At 44.4% G+C, this 20533-nt stretch overlaps 2 protein-coding genes across 8 annotated transcripts in view; one reads left to right on the top strand and one right to left on the bottom strand.

The window, feature by feature from the left end:
* The window catches only part of MPZL1 (myelin protein zero like 1), a 41489-nt gene extending 30870 nt beyond the window's left edge, over positions 1-10619 (top strand). For 4 of the 6 annotated variants that reach the window (XM_040582998.1, XM_040582999.1, XM_040582997.1 and 1 more), the window contains one exon: positions 5134-10619. In XM_040582998.1, the coding sequence (XP_040438932.1) occupies positions 5134-5235 (102 nt within the window). In that variant the 3' untranslated portion in view covers positions 5236-10619. The remainder of the gene's footprint in view (positions 1-5133) is intronic. The other 2 variants (XR_005826232.1, XM_040583001.1) reach the window with 2 other exon arrangements.
* Positions 10620-12010: 1391 nt separating this feature from the next.
* On the bottom strand, positions 12011-20427 carry MPC2 (mitochondrial pyruvate carrier 2). 2 transcript variants are annotated; one of them, XM_040583005.1, is made up of 6 exons: positions 20215-20326; positions 17110-17194; positions 16084-16124; positions 14098-14182; positions 12946-13057; positions 12011-12270 (listed from the first exon to the last, which is right to left on the bottom strand). In XM_040583005.1, exons 2-6 carry the CDS (start codon positions 17156-17158, stop codon positions 12213-12215), a joined length of 345 nt encoding a protein of 114 aa, XP_040438939.1. In that variant the 5' UTR covers positions 17159-17194; positions 20215-20326; the 3' UTR covers positions 12011-12212. The 2 variants fall into 2 exon arrangements, with proteins under 2 accessions (XP_040438939.1, XP_040438938.1); XM_040583004.1 differs by lacking the exon at positions 17110-17194 and having other exon boundaries at positions 20215-20427.
* Positions 20428-20533: the final 106 nt, after the last annotated feature.

Raw genomic sequence — 20533 nt, forward strand, 5'->3', positions numbered from 1 at the left:
AGCCACCTTTTAGCGAGTGGCTGCGGAGTAGTGTGTGAACTGATGGGTTTCTAAAATAGAGTTAATACCTGGTTTCTTAATTTTTCCTGACAAATAATGGAGATGTGTGTTAATGTGTTAACGCTACAGGAAAAAAAATACAGTGCTAACAGCGAGCTGGATAAAGTCCAAGTCCCTACTCTGATGGGCTTCCAGACTGGTTTGGAAATGCATCTTGTTCTTGGCAGGTGCAATATTTCCAGAATTTTAGCACATAGGCCCACAAAGCTACCTACTGACTTCAGAGAACGGTTGTTCTCTGAACATAAAGGCCATATACTCCTGCTGTAAGATTTAAAAATAGTTCAGGTTTTGACTGGAGTGGGTCTAGTAGCAGAAGGCTGCCTTTAAGGCTTAGATAAAGCTTGTCTTTTCTAATTCGTGCGAGGGGCTTCTAGAATGGGTGAACGAGACAGGTGATTCCTGCCTCTCCCCACCCCCCACCCCCCCCAAAATAAAGGCGGGGGGGAATAAAAGAAAAAAAGGAAGAAACTTAAGTGTGGGATGTATGTTGCAGTAGCTGTTGAAGTCAACAAGCTGCATAGAGGGAGGGTTTTGCTGTTCTGCACCTACATCTTGAAAGCAAAAATACTTTTTATCTTCTCTGTAACGTTTTGGTGTGAAAATTTGCTGTGTCTTCACCCCTCTGTGTCGCCAGTGTTCTGGGTCTCAGTGTACTAGAAGGAACATGTTAGAGTAGATCTAAACTTTGTAAAGATAACTCAGAATCAGCGTGCTTTTGCCCTTCTGTAGTCACTCCAGTCTGCTTACTCCTTGTCAGAGTTGTCCAGGGTCTTCCTGCAGCTAAGTTCCTAAAGGAAAACCCAAAGTGTGAATACTCCTGACCACAAAGGGAAAACATGGCAAGTGGCTTGAGTTTTGTTCAAGTTTTAGTTTTGTTTTTTAGGTTTTCAATCTCTTTTGTTAGGCAAAGAGAGCTTTCTCTGGATTTTCCTTTCTTGGCAAACGTTTGCAGTAGCAAGCGGTTCCCCTACCTTCTGTTGAGCATTTGCCCTGTCTTTACAGACCAGCAAGTAAACATACTTTCTTTTCTTTAAAAAGATCTACAGTAAAATCAGGGTATATCAGATTGTGAACAGGTTGTTTAAATTGGCGAGGAAACTAAATTTCAATAGATCACATTTCTGTTTTTAACTTGTAGACGTTGTTTATTTTTTTTTTTTTTTAAAAAAGGGTGAGATCAACATGCAAATTAACATATTTGAAATGAGGCATCGCATGTAAGCAAAAGCTGGTCGGTGTTTCCTGGTAATCAAGAAATCAGTTGCAGTATTCAAGCTTTTGAGCTGTTGTGTAGGTGATACTCCGATTCCTAGCAGGTGCCAGAAGCCGTTGCTGGCTGCTGGCAGGTTCAGGCACGCTGGTCTGGCTTTGCCGGGCAGTTTTAGACCGGCGGTTCACAGTCAGTGCTGCGGTCAGACCGTGAAGCCTGTGGAGTTCCTTGTAGCCTCTTACTTGGTAGGATATGTAGGAAGCGACTAAACGCTTTGTGCTTCACTGGTGGAGAAGAACTGTGAATACAAACACACAGCCCCTGCCTCTGTCAGTTAAAAACAGAGACAGAGGCGTTTACTCGCAATGAGTGGCATTTAAATGAAATGTATTAAATTAAGTTTATTCATTTTGTTACTTACGCATCAGTTTGAGGATCAGCGGGCAGGTGTTTGGGCAACCACTTCCCAGCTGAAAGTGCACCTGAGCCTGCCTGCTCTTCCTTTGTGGTTTGGGTGAGAGTTTATCAAGCGTGGACCTGGCTTTCTGGAGTGCCTCGGAGTGCTGGAAGTGTGCATCTCTGATTCTCTGAATGTTCAGCTGGTTGATTCAACTCCACTTGTTCTCGCTGTGTCTTCCCTCTCAGCAGGTATGTTCTGTCCTGTCAAATGTCAGTGTGGTGTTTCTTCTTCACGCCATCGTTCTGTCGGGACCCTTATTCTACCATGACTTATTTGGATGAGTGAGAAAAGCATTTCCAGTGAAGGCCAGAACTGTGTGTGTTTCCCACATGGATGTCCTTGTTTAGCTAGTAAGCTGGTTGCAGCAGGCAAACCGGAGGGCAGGTGTGTGTTGTCCCCAGATTCGCTAACTCCAAGGTGGCTGTCGTTTGTCTGTGTGCTGAGTATTCATTTCTGGGCAGGCTGAAGGACCACTGATCTTACAGTGTGACTTCTGTAGCAGTGCATTTCTGATGTACAGAGCAGCATGGTACAGAGATTCTAAGCAGGTAGCTGTGTCGGTGTAGAAGCGGGGAGCACTAAAGTCGAATTAACTTATGTGCAGACCTCTGGCTTTGCTCATTCTGGTTTACGACGTACCAGAACAGGCTATGTTCAAGCTCTGTTCCAGGCTTTGAACTGGACCCCTAAGGAAGAGCAGTTCACGGTGCCAGGAATCTTGATTTAAATTTCAGATAAATTTCCTGGACCTGGACTCTGTGATAGTTGCAACATCTTTCAGAATCTAAAAAATCTGAAAATACTGTAGAACACTGTTAGACCATGATGGTCTAACTTTGTAATTCCTTTTTCTTTGCTGTAACTTGCAGTTTGTGACTCTGCTGATAAACCCTTAGCAAGGTGTTGGTACACGTGCTACTCTTTTTCCCTTCAGTTCTGAATGGAAAGCTCACAAGGCTTAGGTGATGCTGGGTTTTATACGGCAGTGCTGGTCTGTCTCCTGGTTCTGAAGAGTCAGGATGAGCTTATGTGGGATTAGGGGAAAGCTCGGAATTGGTTTGGCTTTTTTGAAGCTTTTATTTGTCAAAGAAGGGTCTTTACAAAGATTCAGGTCACTGGAGATACCAAGTGCAGGGAAAAAAATGGCCCTGATGCTGATTAGAATCAGCTAGAAATTCAGCTGGCAGCAAATGAAATAGATGGCGCATTGTAATAAATCCTTGGTCCTCCTTTTGTCTGTGTTAGCTAATCTGCCAGTTATCTAGGTGATGGTGGACACACTGGGACAATGATAGCTTGGTTCGGATCAGGTGATCACACCAGTCAGTCTCTCCACCACCACCTAACATGCTGGTTGCAGCAGAATGACTGTATTTAACTTGGCAAAAGATTAGAATAGTGATAACTGATCCTGAGTGAACTCCTGTGGTAGGAAATTTCACTTCAACAAAACTTGAAATGTCATAGTAAGTACTTCATGCAGCTGTAGATTATTTTTTTTTATTATTAGTTTAAACTGATAGGAAGTGCTCTCGAGCTGAATTTATCATTCCCTTGACCTATGGCCTCAGGTAGGTGAGACTTCCAAAATTGCTTATAAATAAAACTTAGGGTCACTTTGCCTTGAAGTTTATATAGACACTCACTCTAATTGTAATTAGTAATGTAATCCTGATACAGTATTGGAGACCAGAACAACATGAGTGGCAACAGTGGAAAAAGAAGGAGAAGGAAAAAAAAAAAGTGGCTCTAATGAGACTTGAAATCCAGAATTTTCTAAGACATCAGTGTCTCTTTTGAGCATTTTCTCAGTCTGTTATTTGTATTTATATAATACAATTGTATTTATGTATTTATATATTTATATTTAGCGTTTTATATCTGCTTGCAAGTTTTCATCTTTCTGTCCATCTCCCTCTGCTTTTTATCACTTGGCAAATACTTGACCCGGAAGGGAAAAAAAAATGGATTTAAACTACTTCTGGAAGAGAACAAGGTATTTATCAGGTGCAGGCTTTGCCATTGTGTTGGGGGGGAAAACAACTGTGCAGAACTGTACCTATGGTCCTTCAAGGACTTAATTTTCCGTATGGAATGTCTCTTTTCATCTCTGGCCCCTAATTGCTTTGGAAGGTAGATGGAAGGATTTCTGGGTCAGTTCCATAGAGATGTTTTCTAATTTGGCAGGATACCAAAAAGGTACTGGGGAGAAGGGGGTAGGAGAAATGCCTATGAAGGCTACTTCTCCCTGGGACATGAGAGTGGCAGAGACAGAGTTAAATGGATGAAATGGTTTTGAAGCAAAGATCGCTAAATAAAGCTGCAACCAAAGGAAAAGATCTCTGCTTGTAATTTCCCCCTCCACCCGCAGACAGGACAGTTCCTTTCCCTCCTGCCTGGGGGATGTATATGGGATATAAATGGGAGTGCGTCCTCTCTGCTGAGGTCACCTGGTGGGTGGTCGCAGCCTTCTGCTCTGCACTTATGTCGGTTGGGGCATGCAGAATGGGAGCTGCAGCTCAGACCTTTCCATAAAGGTCCCACCTGTCTTGTTGGGTACCTGCTCCTTATAGGCTACGGTCCTGTCCTCAGCCCATCTCGAATGGCTGCAGTTTGCTTTCCTGGGGGCTGCGTGTTGGAGGACGTGGTGTTTTGGGAAGGTGCTGGCATGTTTGCGTGCTCTGCTGAAAGATGGTGCTGTAAGGTCCTCCACACTGCACCCCAGCACACAGGACGAAAGCGTGTGGCCGTGCTTGCCCAGTGTGTCTGTGGAGGTGCTGGCTGCCTGGGGTGGCTTCCAAGTCAGGTAAGAATCCTGCATTACCGCACCATTTCAGTGTTGTCTGGCTCGCTGCTGTGTCAGTATCGATCCCGTCGCTTGCTGGGGCGGTGACTGGTGTCGTGAGGTGGCGGCAGGTTTGTTCTCTCCCTCGTTATCCGTGTGGTGCGGCTGTGGTGGGGTCTACAGGGCCTGAGTGGCAGTATGGGAAGTTTACTTCCCATATTAATAAGATAAATCTGTAGCACAGTTCTTGAAAAATATTCAGTCTGGCATGCACCTGCCTAAGCCATGTATCTTCGCTGCAGAGCGTGTAAGAATTGCTGCCGTTCAGAACAGAGGAGCCCAGATTTTGCTTTTTGTGAGCAGCGATCAGCCGTACCAGTGTTGAAGGGAGGCAGTGGTGCTGCTTGGCATGGTCCTGACAGGAGAAAGGTGGCAGAGTAGAGCTCATGTGTGGGTGAGGGGTTCATTCCACCTGCTTCCAAGTGCCCTTAGCAGTCATAAAAGCTCTGTGGTCTTGCTTTAGCTTTGGTCTTGCTGCAGCCCCGGCGGAAGCAAGGGGCGAGATGACCTCTTCTGAAAAATACTGATTGTGCTTTTTTTTTATTCTGTTCCCAGGGCCCAGTCATTTACGCGCAGTTAGATCACTCCGGAGGACAGCACAGCGACAAGATTAACAAGTCAGAGTCTGTGGTCTATGCTGATATTCGGAAGAACTGAGATGAGATCCTAAGCTATCCAAAGGAAAACACTCGTTCAGACTGGAATTGCTTGAACAAGATTTGACCCAGAGAACTCACATGTGGCCTTTGATGCCTAGGCTAGGACCAATGCATGTGCATACAGAGGGAAAGATATATATGTATTGTGTGTAAATAGTCTATTTAATCGTACAGAAGTGAGACCAATGTTGCATGTTGAAATGCGGTAAGAATTTTGCTTATAAATTGCCAATATTCTTTTTTGTATCTTGTGTGACGAGAGAGAAAGTGAAAACTCGCATCACAATTTTAAAATATTTTTATCTTGATTATTAATGGAGAAACTGGAAGATGCCTGAAGATTCTAGATTGACCTGGAGTTTCTTTTTTTTTTTTTTTCCGCTCATAGGGCCTGATTTCTTTTGTTGAGGTGAACATAAAGAAGACACCTTCTTTATATTCACAGGGTTCTTTATGTTATACAGGGTATTCATCTTTCCTCGGTTGGATTCTCAGTACAAGCTGCTTTCTCATATAAACTAGACACGCTCACTTGGTCTTGTAAGCCAGATTGTGACTCCTAGCTGTCCGAAATGTATGTCTTAGCAGTGTAAGTGAAGGAAATGTTTAGGCCTACCTGACCCGTGTAACACACGTCACAGAACAGTTTACTTCTATATTGAGCCTGTTTGTTCAAGCTCAGCCCTTTAAAGGTGCAGGGATAGTTTGGGGCTAATGAATTTTGTGAAATGGTAGTTTACCTGTGAAAAACTTAAGAGCTAGTGAGTTAAAGGGATAGGAAGCTATAGCTGTAGGTGTTTGCCTCAGACTCTCTTGAACCTTTCAGTGAAATGTTTCTTCATTGAAGCTCTGTCATTTCATATAAGCATGAAAAAGGGCTCTCAGAGATCTGGAAGCTGTGGTATTCCCTCACCTCTCTCCCCTGGCTCCATTATACCACTGTCACTTCCTTTAGAGATGCTTTATCTGTTCTTAAAAGCCTGTAGTGGAGGCTGAATGACCTCTGGAGGAAATCTGCGGCTACACTCTTTGTTGTTTTTTTTTGATGTGTGGATTTTTTGTGTAACCTATATTTGCACAGAGGATGTGGAGGGCAGTTTATTTCCTTCCTCTCTGCAAGTCTCCTACTTGAATATAATTTCCCAGCTTATTGTTTCTAGATTAAACTCTTCATAGATAGTTAAGGATCTCCGATCGTTGTCTTCTGCCGAGAGAATCTTTCTTTAGCTGACCCATTTGTATCCTGAAATCTGATGCTCAAACCTAGAAGTGGCATTCCAGCCGAGGTCTTCTCAGAGTAACATATAGTAGAAGGATTTCTTTTTTGTACATCCTAATGGGGTGTTGGTTTTTTATAGCAGCAAGTAATTTTCAGCTTGTTCTACCATAACCCCTTCTTCCTGGTTCTTACCCATTTCCTAGTTCAGTCTGTTTCACAGAATCAGTCACAGAATGGTTGAGGTTGGATGGGACCTCTGGAGATCATCTAGTCCAAACCCCCCTCCTCAAGCGGGGTCAGCCAGAACAGGCTGCCCAGCAGCTGTGCCCAGCTGGGTTTTGAGTACCTCCACGGACGGAAACTCTACAACATCTCTGGGCAACCTGTTCCCCTTTTTGATCACTTAGAGCGATCAAACAGTTAAAAAAGGTGCTTCCTTGTGTTCACATGGGATTTAGTTTTTTAAATTTCTGTCCTCCATTGGCTCTTGCCCCACCAGTGAGCACTACTGACAAGAGTAGTGCTCTTAGTTCCCTCCCGTTCAGTATTTATACCCATTGATATGGTCCCTCCCAAGCCTGCTTTTCTTCAGGCTGAACAGTCCCAGCTCTCTCAGCCTTTGCTCACACAAAAGATGTTGCAGTTCATCATCTTTGTGACCCTGCACTGGGCTTGCTCCAGTAGCTCCATAGCTTTCCTGTACTGGAGAGCCCAGACTGGACACAGTACTGCAGGTGCGGCCTCACCAGTGCTGAACAAAGGGGAAGGATCGCCTCCCTTGGCTTGCTGTCAGTACTTCGCCTAATGCAGCCCAGGATGCCATTTGCCTTCTTTGCTGCTGGCTCACGTTCAACCTGGTGTCCACCAGGATGCTCACAGCGCCTTTTCCACAAAGCTGCTTTCCTGCTGGGCAGCCCCCAGCACGTACCGGTGCATGGGGTTGTTCCTCCCCAGGCGTGAGACTTTACACTTCTTGAATTTCACAAAATTCCTCTTAGCCCAATCCTCCGGCCTGTACAGGTCCTTTGGAGCGGCAGCACAACCATCTGGTGTGCCAGCATCTCCTGCCGGTTTCGTTTTGTCTGCACGTTTGCCTCTGCTGAAATTCTGTTAGGGCTTTTTAAGACCTCAGTTTCAATTTGTCAGTTGAAAACTTGGTTGGAATTCTCTGCCTGTCCCTCAGTGAGCTTGGAACACGCTTAGCTCGATAGTTGTAAACTTAAGTCGACATTCAACTGTAACATCAAGTAAATGAAAAGTAGTTTTAGGCCCATGGCAGACCCTTTCAGAACCACATAGGATAATCCTTTAATTAAGACAGTGCAACTTTAATAACTATTTTGTGTACAGTGGGTTCCCCGCCGGCCCCCCCATGAAATCTGGGTGTGCCAACACAATGTTCTTCCATCAGGGTCAGACCTCACTGGTTTCCTGACACCACCTGCCTTTGTTGGAAGCCTCGCTGAGGTCAGGATGAATGGTGCTGCTGCTGCTTCCCTTATCTGCCAGGCTGCTACTGCCCAACATTTGTTTTACACTTAGTAAGAAACAAACGCTTTTGAGGTGGTTGATGGAGAAACTCAGTTTTGATCTGCCCGTGTTCATCCCTGTGCATCACTGTCTTTCTCCCCAGATGTTTTAGAGAAAGAAGGAGAAATGTGATGAACAGAGCGATCAAAAACTTGCTGCTATGGGAAGATAGGGCTGTCCTAGGCTCTGAAGTCTGCTACTAATGTTTGTTTCTTTTCCTACTGGAATATACTGGAGAATCTGAGCACAATCCTGATCTGGTGCTAAGAAACTAAGAAACCTGCTGATTCGGTGCTAACTTCAAGGAACCCGCTGACTATAGGAAACATGCTGATCTGCTGATCTGGTGCTAACTTCAAGGAACCCACTGGCTTCAGGAAACGTGCTGATCTAGTGAACTGGTGCTAACTTCAGGAGACATCCTGGTCTGGCTGGTGCTAACTAACCTGAGGAAACATCTTCCTTTGCTTTTGTTTAGCTGCAGGTATGTTCGGATTGCCTGTACCAAGGAGGCTCCTTGCAGGGCTGCTTGGATCCTCTTTGTGAAGGCAGAATGAACTTGGAAGTGTTTTTTTAAAATGCTGAATATCTTTTTAGAAAGAAACAAACATCCCCGCAGGAATAACAGAAATCAGTCTGAATCCCTCCCCAGTGCAAAAGCTATTGAATTTTTTTTTTTTTTTTTCATGGACATGTGAACAATGTAGCTGTTGAATAACTTTACTCTGGTTGAAGTCAAAAGAACTTGAGGCAATGTGAGGCAACATTTGTGAACTTTCTGTCCCTCAGGTTATCTTGGCTGGTTTCACCAGGCGATAACACGTGCTGATGAAAGGGACTGATGCGATGTTGGCTTACTTAGTAAAGTCTCAGGAGACAGGACTTCTGCTTCCTCGATGGGTGGCAGGCGGAGATTAAAGCCAGACAAGGTCATCATATCCTGACGTTATGGTGACCAGGTTAACTGCTCTACGGCTGTTCTCTTCATTCTCCGACGCTGTTCTTTGCAGGTGGAAAGGAGCAGCTTGGCCTTTGAGGAGCACTAAGTGTGTTGTCCTGTCGTAGTACTTTTTGAGGGCCACCTATTTTGAGAAGAAGTGCTGCGTGGCAGGCTTACTGCAGCAGAGCTGAGGAGCAGGCAGCCTCTCCAGGCAGTAGCAAATGACCAAAACTGTAAATCGCTCTCAGATGGCAGAGCTGGGGAAGGTGTGTGTGATGTTAAAAGGCTTGAAGTGGATTCTCTTTTATTCACCATGCAAACAAAACTGGGATCAGTCTGAAAGCCATTTCTGAGCTGAGGGGGATGGGAAAAAGGTATTTTATGAGTAAAAGCCATGTTTTGTGGGAATGCCGGATGGCCAGCCTGGGCTGTGGCAGCTAAGCCAGCTGGCACCCCTAGGGCCAGGGCATCGGTCACCTTCCCTGTTAACAGAACTGCCAAGTCGAGAAGTTTTGGCTTTTTACTAACAGTGCATATATTCTTCCTTCGTTTTGATTAACAGAAATGAATTTTGAGAAGAGGATTACAAATAATTATGAAGTATCGATCTGAGTAAATTGGTAGCTGTACTCAGTACATCAAATCTCAGTTGCCCCTTTTGACTTCAGCAGTTGTTCAGAGAGGGAGGTGGTTGGCATGTTCGTGAAATGGCAGTAAGAGCTATTACAGGGTGGCACATATGTCCCTGTAACTAATTGAATGATTTCTCATTTATAACCAGAGACCTGTAGGGTTTTGTTTTCTCTCAAAGCTTTAGTGATATTTTGTGACTAGAAGAGCTGGAATTAGGTTTTTAATTTTTTTAACCTGTGAGAACTGTTTAGGTAACCATCTGTCTTGTAACTGCAGTAAATGTCTGTATGTGACTTGGAAGCTGCATTGCCTTAGAGTGAATTCATTGAGGTCAAGCGTGGGCTGTTTGATTTATAACCAAAACACCTTCACTCTGTATTGAAATCTTGTCTTGGAAATTTACATTATTAATGTGTCTACCTAGGACCTCAAATACAAAATGTTCTTATTGTATAATAGGTGATGGGAATATTTTCTCTTTAAAACCATCGAAGCTGAGAAGGTGGGTAAGGCTTCTGGGCTGTGGCCGCACCCCTGCAGCACTAGTATTTAGGTAGTTTTTATACGGGAGACTACAAAATCATATTAACTATGCTCAGCAATTATATTCCTCTTAAGGCTTCTCTTTCCCTTCTCTTCACTGCCCTACAGCTAATAAGCCCTTTCAGTTAACGGTATTTTTGCACTCTTAAAATGTAAGTTCAATGCCTTCGGAGATCGATGTGTGCTGTGCAATCTTTTCTGCCTCCCTGCGACGCCAGCTGGTTTTATGTGGTAAATGTAGTCGGAAACATGGACTGGGTACTGCTCTTCTGTAAACCTCAGTCTCGGAGGTACGCAAGAGAGCAAACACTTGTAAGACAGGTGTATAATCTGTGTGAGGGAGCTAGATATGCATTGCATGGCCTGACTACGTGAAGAGCCAGTGTACCAACTGTTACTGCTTTTGCTTTTACAGACTCATCTGGAAACAGTTATCTTGGATATTTTTTCTTGAATGGACTTTCATGTTTTCTATTGTAATCTTGTGAATATTTTAATACACTCCCCCACCCCCTCACATTGGTTTGCTGGATGAGTCTTATCTGAGGAGGGACTGGGAAGGGAGGGGGACTGAAATGCACCACTGCTCTTTCTCTGGCAGTATTCTTCAGTCACTGCAGTCTGTCAGCTCGGTGAACGCCACAGATGGAGAGTTCCCTGTTTGAATTGATGCCCTGTAGTACCACTTCGGCTCAGAGAACTAAGAAATAAGAGCGAAACTGTAGCAGAATACATATAGGAGAGAAACAGCTTCATGGCAGGAGAGCCTCTGAACAGAGGGAGCTGACAATCAGGTGCGTGTCTTAAATGGAAAATGCGTTCCTTAAAGTATTCTGGACAAGTCCTTTGCACTAGATATATATCTAGGGTGAGAAGGGAGAGGACATCACAAGAAGGTGCTGTAGCCCTTGTAACTATAGAACGGTTTCCTTTCCTCTCCACGCTTGCTCTGCTGGAGTGGTAACCCAAATGGGACCGGGGGAAAGTGGGGTGGAGAGAAACCTTAGTAACAGGACTTTGAAAAAACTCCATCATTTCAAGGGCTTCCATTTTCCTGAAAGCTGAATCCTGAAGAAGCTACTGTGTCTCAGTTATCTTTTTCTCCTAAACATAAATTCTACAGCTCTAGTACCAACTAACTCCAGGCTTTGGTGTGTCTCAGAGAGCCTGCCAGGGAAGCTCAATGATGCCTTGCTCTGAGCACAATTGCCTCGTACTTCTCCGTAACAGATGAGCTTTTGCACTGCAATATAAAGCCTTTGCTCAGATGTTCTTTCACAGTGACACATTTTTCCTCTTTACAGGAAAGCGAGTAGGGAGGGATGCTGACTTTCAGGGAAAGCTCCAGTGTTTATTCACAAACGTGCCCCAGAGAGGAGCAGACCACTGCCTCCAAAGCTTTGCAGGACTGACTGACACGTACATGTTTCCTGGGTGCCCACCTGCACAGGAAATCTGTATGTCCCTACAGAAGGGGTGGAAAGTGAGTAACAGACATTTTGGCTATTTATTTTTCACGCTCCCGAGAAGCGGGTCCTTAAATGTTCCCGTCTTCTGCCTTTAGTCGTAAAGGATGACAGAGGCTAGAACACCAGAGGCACATGCTAGTTTGCCCTCCTCTTGTTAAAGACTGGGGTGGCCAGGAAACAAATGAAGACCTACAAAGCCGAAGCTGAAAAGAATATCCTTACACTGGCAGAGAAGAGCATCAGGGAATGAAATGTAAATGCTACCATTGTTGGTTACTGGAAGTGTGGTAAAACCCCACCCAGGCCTGATGGGATGACAGGAAAGGAGATTACTTCAGTCTGAGGCGCTCCCAGCACTGTCGCCGGAGTCAGGTAAGGTGGGGCCCAGCAACTCCTCCTAGGCACAACCCACAATCAATTTCTTTTAAAGAGATGATGTAAGACACACCATTTTACTTCGATTTAAAAGGTTGCTTTTACATTTAGATGTATGGTGATACCTTGTTATTTGCACTTAGAAAACACTTGTTCTCCAGACATTTAGATTTCCTCTTTCATTTTCTCAGAGAAAAAAAATTAAAATTAGTGAAGCAAGGTCCCATGGGGAAGGGTTTGTGCGTTGTTGGATTTGACCTGTTGGGTTAAGCATCTCTTTGCTGCAGCTGCTCTTGTTGTTTTGCTTTTAGCTCCTGGTTATACCTATAGGGGGAAGAAAAAAAAAAAAGCACAGACTAAGAATAGAACACCAGTTGCAATAACAGTGCAACTAATGAATGATCTGTTCAGCAGAGGTTAAAAATTACAACGGATTTCAGGGTGGAAACTCAGGACAGGATAGTTTAATCCCTATAAATAGTTTCAAATTAGTTGTGAAGTTTGCCTCATTCCTGGCCAGTAATGAAGCCAGAGAACTCCCAAGTTTTCCCTCAAGAAATAATAATTAAAAAAAAGAAGGAAAAATGCTGCTCTGCTTAAGAACCCTCTGATCCAGCTGGAACTGACACGATTCAATGCTAAAAGCTGACAGAACTGCAAAGCTTATGAGGAGGAGAAAGGCTAGGCTGTCTGTCGGTCAGACCTACAGCCTTTGAAGAATGCCTTTTACCTTTTTACCTTACAGCTTTCAAGTAAAGCACTCCTTAAAACGTGCTCTGGGTATACTGAAAATACTTAAAGCTTCACTCCCACTCAACTGGAAAACTAACAATGTAGCAAAAAGTTCTGAAATGTTTAATTAATTATTCAGTTTTTCTTGCCTGTTGCACTGACATTTGAGGCTGGTAGAATTTATCAATTCAAAACAATATTAAAAAAAACCCAAGGTGGTGTGAATGCTAAGCCACAGTATGTAGAGTAGCCCTTCTTAATACATACCTCCATATTCGGAAGAGTTGAGAGCCACCAGCACAGCCAACAAAAAAGTTCACAGCAAACAGACTCCAGTTTTTAGGAATAATAACTAGAGAGTACCTTGACCAAATAAGGCCTGTTGAATTGAATGAAAGGGAAAGTTTAAAGATGTTAAATCTTTAAAGTGAAATATTCAGACATTCCCCTAAGTTTGGAGACAGAATCATGGGCCAGCTTAAGTAAACAAGTTTTACAACTTCACGTTAGACAACTGCTTTTCTTATAAGTAGCTATTTCTCAGTTAAAAGCACATCAAGTGCCAGTGGACAGCTGTGGATACGTATTGCATTTTTCCAAGACAGTTATCTTCATTCAAAGTCTTAATATCAAAGATCCTCTGTACCAAAGATCCTCTGTACCCTACAGCAGTCTAGACCTTAATTCTCCAGCACAGTTGTAGGGTAGTGGCGTTTTGCTGTAGTATTTCCAGCTTGCTGCGCCAGCTTAGACATTACAGAATCCACCAGCAAGAAAGGTTTACGGACCATGCAAAATGCACAGCACTGTGGCAGATACAAAATAAAGTCTGAAGAAGGTGCCAGTTGTAATTTTGATTTTCAGCTTTAGCTGCCACAGGTCCTGCCCCTGAAAAGATCTGGCAGAACACCTTGAATATGGAATATTGTTTCTGCCAGTGTGAAAATTCATGGCAAGCAGCAGCGCAGCAGTCAGCGTACCACCCCTTCCAAGTTCTTGTAACACATGGAAATTCTTTCCAGTTATGTTAGCGTAATTACCCTACCATTGTTTAATCCCTTCAAGTCTGTTCTAAAACACTTGCTATATCCTGGACTGATTTCAGAATTACTTGACCTGAAGCAAAAGAGGTCACTTGGTGGAATGAGTGGCATCGTTGTAACTTAAGGGATGAAAACTCATATCCTAACTCAGAACAACTTGCTCTGGACAATTCCGAATTAAGATACATGTAGAAAACTGTTACATAATCACAGTGCTCTTACAGATTCAATAGCAAGTATAGGTCTATCCTAGAATTATCATCCAACAGCGACAGTGAGAATAGAAACGGCTCAGTACTGATGGAGGATTCGGAAAGTAGCGTATACAGTTTTAGAGAGGGTGTTGTGTAAAAGCATGGAGTAACTTTGGCTTTACCTGTGGCCATTAGTACTGCAGACTGTGCTGTGCTGAGCTTTTCTGCCGGTCTGGTCATATCAGCCATTCCAGCACATACCAAACCCTGTCAAAAGAAATTCAGTGAGTACCAGAACAACCTGTAACAGATCAAACGCTTTAAAAGGCTCAGTGCTTATTCTATATGCATTATGCAGAAGATGAGACATATTATATGAGCAGAGTAATTAAGACTCTCAGAGACATCATCCACTTCTAGTCCCTTCTGGTAGGAATAAGAACATGTTTGGGGGGGGTTCAACTGGCGTAGTTAATAGTATGTAGAGTGGCCCTTTAGAGCAGCTGTCATGCTTTACCCTGCCTTCAACCTATGAGGCTTAGGAACTGGCTTCCTTAAGATACTCTTCAAACTCCTCAATCTCAGGCAGTGGCGATTTTATATTCATTTAAGACCAAAGTTAATTTAACCTTAAGGTTAAGAAAGCAGCTGAACCCACGTGCCTGCCCTCCCCCCCCCCCCCCCCCCCCTTGGTTTTCAGGCAACAAATAGAAGCTTATCTAAATGTAGGCCCTTCTTCCTAAAGCTCAGGCTAAGGTACTGCTAGTAAAGATGTAGGTGTGAACCATATATACTCTTCATTCAGCTTCATCTGAGGCGGCAGAAGTGCTTCCTTTTCTGTATAATTTCAGGAAATGCAGAGAACTTCCAGGTGAAGTGAGGAACAGCTTGGCTGATCTACTTGACAACATTACTAGCAAACATGCTGCTTGATTTGTTTTGGTGTGTTATTGACCTCTACTGGAAATACAGTTTCATGTTTGTTTTACAAGAGTTCACCACCCCACCCCCCCCCGCCCAAATGAGTCCTAATGCTTTTACTTCACTGACTGCCACTAAGGACTCCTTTGGCTCAAATCAAGAAACTGATTTTCTAGGGTAGATGCTTCTACGTGCTGCCTCACTTACAGGATTGATATGGTTGTGGTGGTAGAGACTTTCAGCACGCTTGGGGTAACCGCATTAAATGCGTCTTTGCCATGTAGGGGGAAAGTCTGTTTAAATTCTCAGTGAAGAACATCACTGTGAGCTTAGAGAAGCCTTCCTGCATGTTCACAAAAGAAAAACCACCCATATATAAGCTCTTTTGATACAGCAGCATCTGACAGCATCCTGCTCAGAAGAGTTGCCTGCATGCCCAGACTCAAGAACACGTTGCCTGGGAGCACCTCTGAGAAGGGGCGGTTAACCATGGTTACTGCAGCTCCAGTTTGGGCTGACAAAGAAACCAAGCTACAGCTTGGAGCACAGCGTGCTGCCTGTGGCCTGTAAAACGCTGGGGTTCACAATGGCAAACTTACGAACCAGCTGGCAATAGGAAGAACAAGTTATATCCTTGCATGTTATCAAACACACTTTCTGATTTTAGAGGTCATTTATTTTACTTGCACCAATACAACACCTAGGAGGAGTACAGTGAAGTAGGAGGGGGCATATAACTTTACCTGTGCGCAAGAACCAAGGAGCATAACCACGTGGGAAGCAGAACTGCACAGGAAGCAGAGTTACTGACAGCCAAAACGGCAGTTGCCTTTTTTCTTTCGTTTTCTCAGGATTACCTTGTACTCTGATACACTGCCTTCAAACTATAAAGGCTAAACCAAATTCCTCAGTCACAGAAGAAATACATGCTTTATGAGTTTTGAATTATGCCAGCTCATGCCTACCTTGAGCAACAGTTAGCATTTCACAAGAGAAAGCTTTGTGAAACTTTCAGCGAAGAGTACAGTTTTTCCACAAAGCATTTCTCCCCCCACTGTATCCCCTGCATGTTGTGTTATATGTCATTGAGGCTAATTTTGTTCCTCCCCATGTATTAAAAATTACGGCCTCAGTATTAAGTCTTTCTTTAGGCTCAGATATCTGTTAGGAAACTATTGCTTGCTTAATGGCTGCTGCAGATTGCCCTCTGAGTGACATCCAGACACCAGCTGGCATCTTGTACTTACCCATTTCATAACAGGTGCCCAGAAAAACACTGTTTTGGGACCTGAGGGAGGAGGGGGAAAAAAGAAAATAAGTTAAAATATTCAGAGAAGTGTCTGTTTTAATACCCACAGTAAGTTTTGGTTGTTTGGGGGTTTGTTTGTTTGTTTGTTGTTTTTTTTTTTTTTTTAAATAATGAATTGTGTATGTTAGCACAGTTTCTACCACTGTACAAGCTCTATCACCTAATAGTCATAGCTCATCAACCCAGTGCATCAACCTTCAGTTGTGTAATGAGTCCACCCAGTTCTGCAACAGATGAGTAGGATTTTGTATTTCTATTTTTAAGCAAATGAGGACACTACAGCAGACAAAAATGCATTTATAATGAAAAGAGTTAGGATAAGGAATAGTTAAGACAGTTTTTATGTAATCATTACATGCCACTCTACGGCTGAACTAACAGCATTAGCATTTGAAATCTTTGTGAACTGAATCTTGCAAACTAAAACCCCAAAATATTTTATTACTGGTACTGTAACACGTCAGTCCCTCCTTCCCTTCCCAAATCACAGCCCACCTCTTTGTGTGACAGAAGTCGTGCTGCACAGCAGCTTTAGCTTGTTAAAATGAAAGTACAAATCACAAACACAGTAGCAATAAATGTCACAGGGAGAGTGTCCTCATTCACCTCCAACTTGCACCCCTGAATATCCATGTCTTTCTAGCAGAAACAATGCTTCCCACCCAATCAACCCTACACCCCAATAATCTACCAACTGGCAAGAAAGGATTGCAGGGGAAGAGGACAAAATATCTACAGAAGGAAGGGAGAAAAGTCAACAGAATGGGAGCTGGGAAACATCTCTCTTACAAATACAACACATCTTACTTACAGCAGCGCCAAAATGGCAACTGGTTGGTTAAACCAAAGTGTTGTAATGCCACATCTACAGCATGCAGATTGCCAGCCATGCCAGAAATCATTAATCTAGGACTACGGCTTGAAGCCTTACAAGAGAGACCACGATCCAAAGTATCAAACCCACCGCACTGGGTGACAGTCAGGACACTGGTTCCGATTTCTTCAAAACACATCAAGTTTTAGGTCTTGCTAGGCCACTGTTCAGCATTCTGATAACATGCAAGATGAAGCCAAGTTTTCACTGTAGTATGTTACATATTATAAGTAAAGTTGTAAAATACAAATGATAAACACTAGGGCTTCGGTTACTTGCTTTTTACTGACTTGGCCTTAAAAGGGCCTTGCAATAACTATTTATACTCCCTGTTTTAAGCCCCCTCAAGTTGAAAACTATGACTTGGGAAAAATTAACCATCAGATGTCCACAGCAAACACCTCTGAAGCAACTCATAATTTGGGGGATGAGACTTAACTGTTAACAAATATCAGTTGCTCCATCACATTAAAGCCAACTAAGCCCTATAAAAGGGGCAGGGCAACTGCAGCACAGAAAGCAATGAAAACTGGCTTGGCAGCTTTGCATAAAGCCCTCTTTAGACACACACGGCTTGTGACAGCGATCAAGTTTCAAACCGCAGTTAACTACCAGCACGTGCCTTTTTGCTTGGATAATTGAACATTTCTACCTACCACAGGACTGAGTTTTTTTAGGATGCCTGAGCTTGTGCAGCCACTAAAACTGTCCAATATTGTTGAATAAATACAACTCAATATTCATCCTTTAAAGATATAAAACTCAGTTGCTGTTCTCTTAAGCAGCTACTTAGTATGTCAGTATCAGGCTGCAAATACAGCTCTTTATAAATCAGAGGTCCCATGGAAGTAGCTTTAATATAGCTTTAACTATCTGTTTTCTTCTAAAACCCAAAATCAGATTTGGAGCACTACAGAATGTAGGGCAAGTATATATTATTAAACTGACATTCCCTAAACAGCTAGTAAAATTTTCAAGAAGACTGACATTAATTTCTATTAATAATAGATAAATCGATAATTTAAAACTGCTGACTCCAAGAAGTAATTGTAGACAAGTAAGGTACCAAGCCAAGCTTGTTTCAAGGGAAGACTGTCAAATGCCTTAAGCAGAACATCTCTCCTGAAGGCACTCCAGTAAGCACCCAGCCAGGGAGAGCTCTTCCCATATCCCGACACCTGGAATTTTTCAAGGGTGAATTTGACAGCAGCACATCAGAGCAGGGGCATACCAGAGACTAATTTGGGTATCATGTGTGTGACCAGTTTATAGAATTTATGACTTCTATTAAACGTAAGAAGTCTTTGTCCTGGAGAGTTCAGCTTAATCAGGCAAAGCGAACCAAGGAGGCCATAGGACAGAGAGCACAAGCTCAGCCTACGCTTCCCTGTGGCTGCCAAAAGCGATGTTCCCGGCTCTGTGGTAGCCTGGGGAGTTGGTGTGCTGTGCCCCAGGCCCTTCGATGTCCCCCAGCTGCCTCACTCTTTGCAATGCCAGCCAAAGAAACAGCTTTTCAGACCAAGCATCAATTATTTTACTGGAAGCTTTCTTTGTGCCAGAAAAGAAGTAAGCATTGTTCTTAATTTCTCACAAGTGATTTACAATTTCATGACAGCGACAACTTACATTCCTAAATTAGACTAGCAACTTAGATATCACCAGAGATAAAACGTGAGCCTTTCATTTTTAACCTACTTGTTTTGCAGTCAGTGACAGCTATTGCGTAACTTTCTCACAGATCCACCTTCAAGATATGCAAGGCTTAAACAGAAGCGGCAGAGGTTCAGTTTTGATACCTGCTTGCTCTATGGCTTTTCTTACTTACACCATCAGTATGGATTACGGCAGATGTACGCATACATGCACACGCACACATTGCATCCCTAAAAAAAGTTGTCTATTTTAAAATTAATTTCAACATTACGGTGGTGAACAGAAGGAACCCACAGGCAGTTCCATGAAGCGAAAAGCACTGCAAGCAAGCTTCCAAAGCTTTTTCCAATTAGTACTACAGTTCTGATGAAGAATGAACATAGATGTTCCCAGTGCTCGCCATGCCTTGTACTCGTTAAAAGCCATCGGAAGCTGCCACATTTCACACAGGATGAATGTGGCACTCAGAGGCTTGGCACCTTTACAAAGTAAGCGCTGGATATGTTGACTTTTTATACAAAAAAAAATACATTAATGTTATATATACATATATTGGCCTAGTGAATTCACTACAAGTCGGACATTTTGGTAACTGCAGTTTTTACTCTTTAACTGTGATTTCTTTCAAGCAACAATTTTCATTTCAAGGAAGGGCTGTTATAGGAGGATGGAGCAACTGACCGAAAACTAAAGTCCATTTTCACAGTGCATATGCCAGGTAGGTGAAGAGTCAAGGATGCACATCATGCTGAAGCAAAACAGTGGGGAAAGCAGCCAATGGAACTTTAGGATTTTATCGGGCACTCTTTTTAACAAGCCTATGCAATTTGTTTACATGACAAACATCACCTAAATGGCACTGAAACAGATCACTTTACAAGAGGTTTCCCCCTAATAACACGAAAAAACATGTTTGCTGAAGTAAAGGTAAGCTTTAGGTCAGGTAAAGGTAGCTCAGTAGCTCATTTCAGGGAAAATCCAGCCCGCCCTTCCCCTCAGGAGCCCTTCCATTAGGAAAGTGGATTCTTCAAGGGCACAGGGTGCCTTCCAGCAGGAGCGCCATATTCGGCAGAAAGAAAATAAACAGCAGCTTGCCTTCCACCAGAGTACACTTGGAGATCAGAGATCCTTGCAGCGCTCCCCGTTAATATTCCAGCACCTGCACTTAGAAGCAGCGATTGCTGGGAGCCTTCAGGCCCCTTGGCAAAGCACCGCACCCCTGCGGCGGGGCCAGGGGGCCGGCCGGGCCCCGGCAAACGGCGGAGCCAGGCGCTGGGGGCACCCCGGCCCACCCCTGCCCTGCGGGGGGCACGGGTAGGGCCGCGTCTGCCTTTTTGGTTGCCTTCTGCTTCTCAAACAAAAGGGGCTCTCCTTCAACGAGCAGCAGCTCACCCTCCGGCAGCTCTCCCCGTGTCGGGATGACAGCGACCCTGCGCCTCCCCTGCCGCCGGCGGGCCCGGCCGAGGGGCAAGGTGACCCCTCAGCCCCGAGGCGGCGCAGCCCGGCAGCCGTCGGGCCGGCCGGCTGAGAACGCCCCGTTACCTGCCGGGTGGTTGTAAAAGGGCCGGAACCGCGGCGGCAGCTTGAGCTCGATGCGGTCGAGCAGGCGGTGGTAGGAGGCGCGGAGCCCCGCGACGGCGGCCGCCATGTCGGGGCGGCGAGGGGGGCGCGGGGGCCAGGCGGCAGCGGGCGAGCGGTGTGCCGGCGGCTCCGTCCCTCAGCGACCCGCCGTCCTTCCCCCGCCCCCCGCGCGCCCCGCCTGCCTGTCAGCCCCGCGGCGGGGGGAGGAGCCCGCTGCCTGCGCGCTGATTGGTGGCTTCTGCGAGGGGAGGGGCGGGGCGGAGAGGTTCGCGCAGCGCGA

Source organism: Falco naumanni, chromosome 2 (genome assembly GCF_017639655.2).
Source record: "Falco naumanni isolate bFalNau1 chromosome 2, bFalNau1.pat, whole genome shotgun sequence".
Lineage (NCBI taxonomy): Eukaryota > Metazoa > Chordata > Aves > Falconiformes > Falconidae > Falco > Falco naumanni.

Bases quoted from the DNA above. Each gene is read 5' to 3' on its own strand.
- MPC2 (XM_040583004.1), bottom strand. From the start codon at position 20,320: ATGGCGGCCGCCGTCGCGGGGCTCCGCGCCTCCTACCACCGCCTGCTC. The intron at 16,125-20,214 runs GTAACGGGGCGT...CTCCTCCCTCAG, and splicing joins CTTTTACAACCACCCGGCAG to GTCCCAAAACAGTGTTTTTC. The intron at 14,183-16,083 runs GTAAGTACAAGA...TTCTTTTGACAG, and splicing joins GGGCACCTGTTATGAAATGG to GGTTTGGTATGTGCTGGAAT.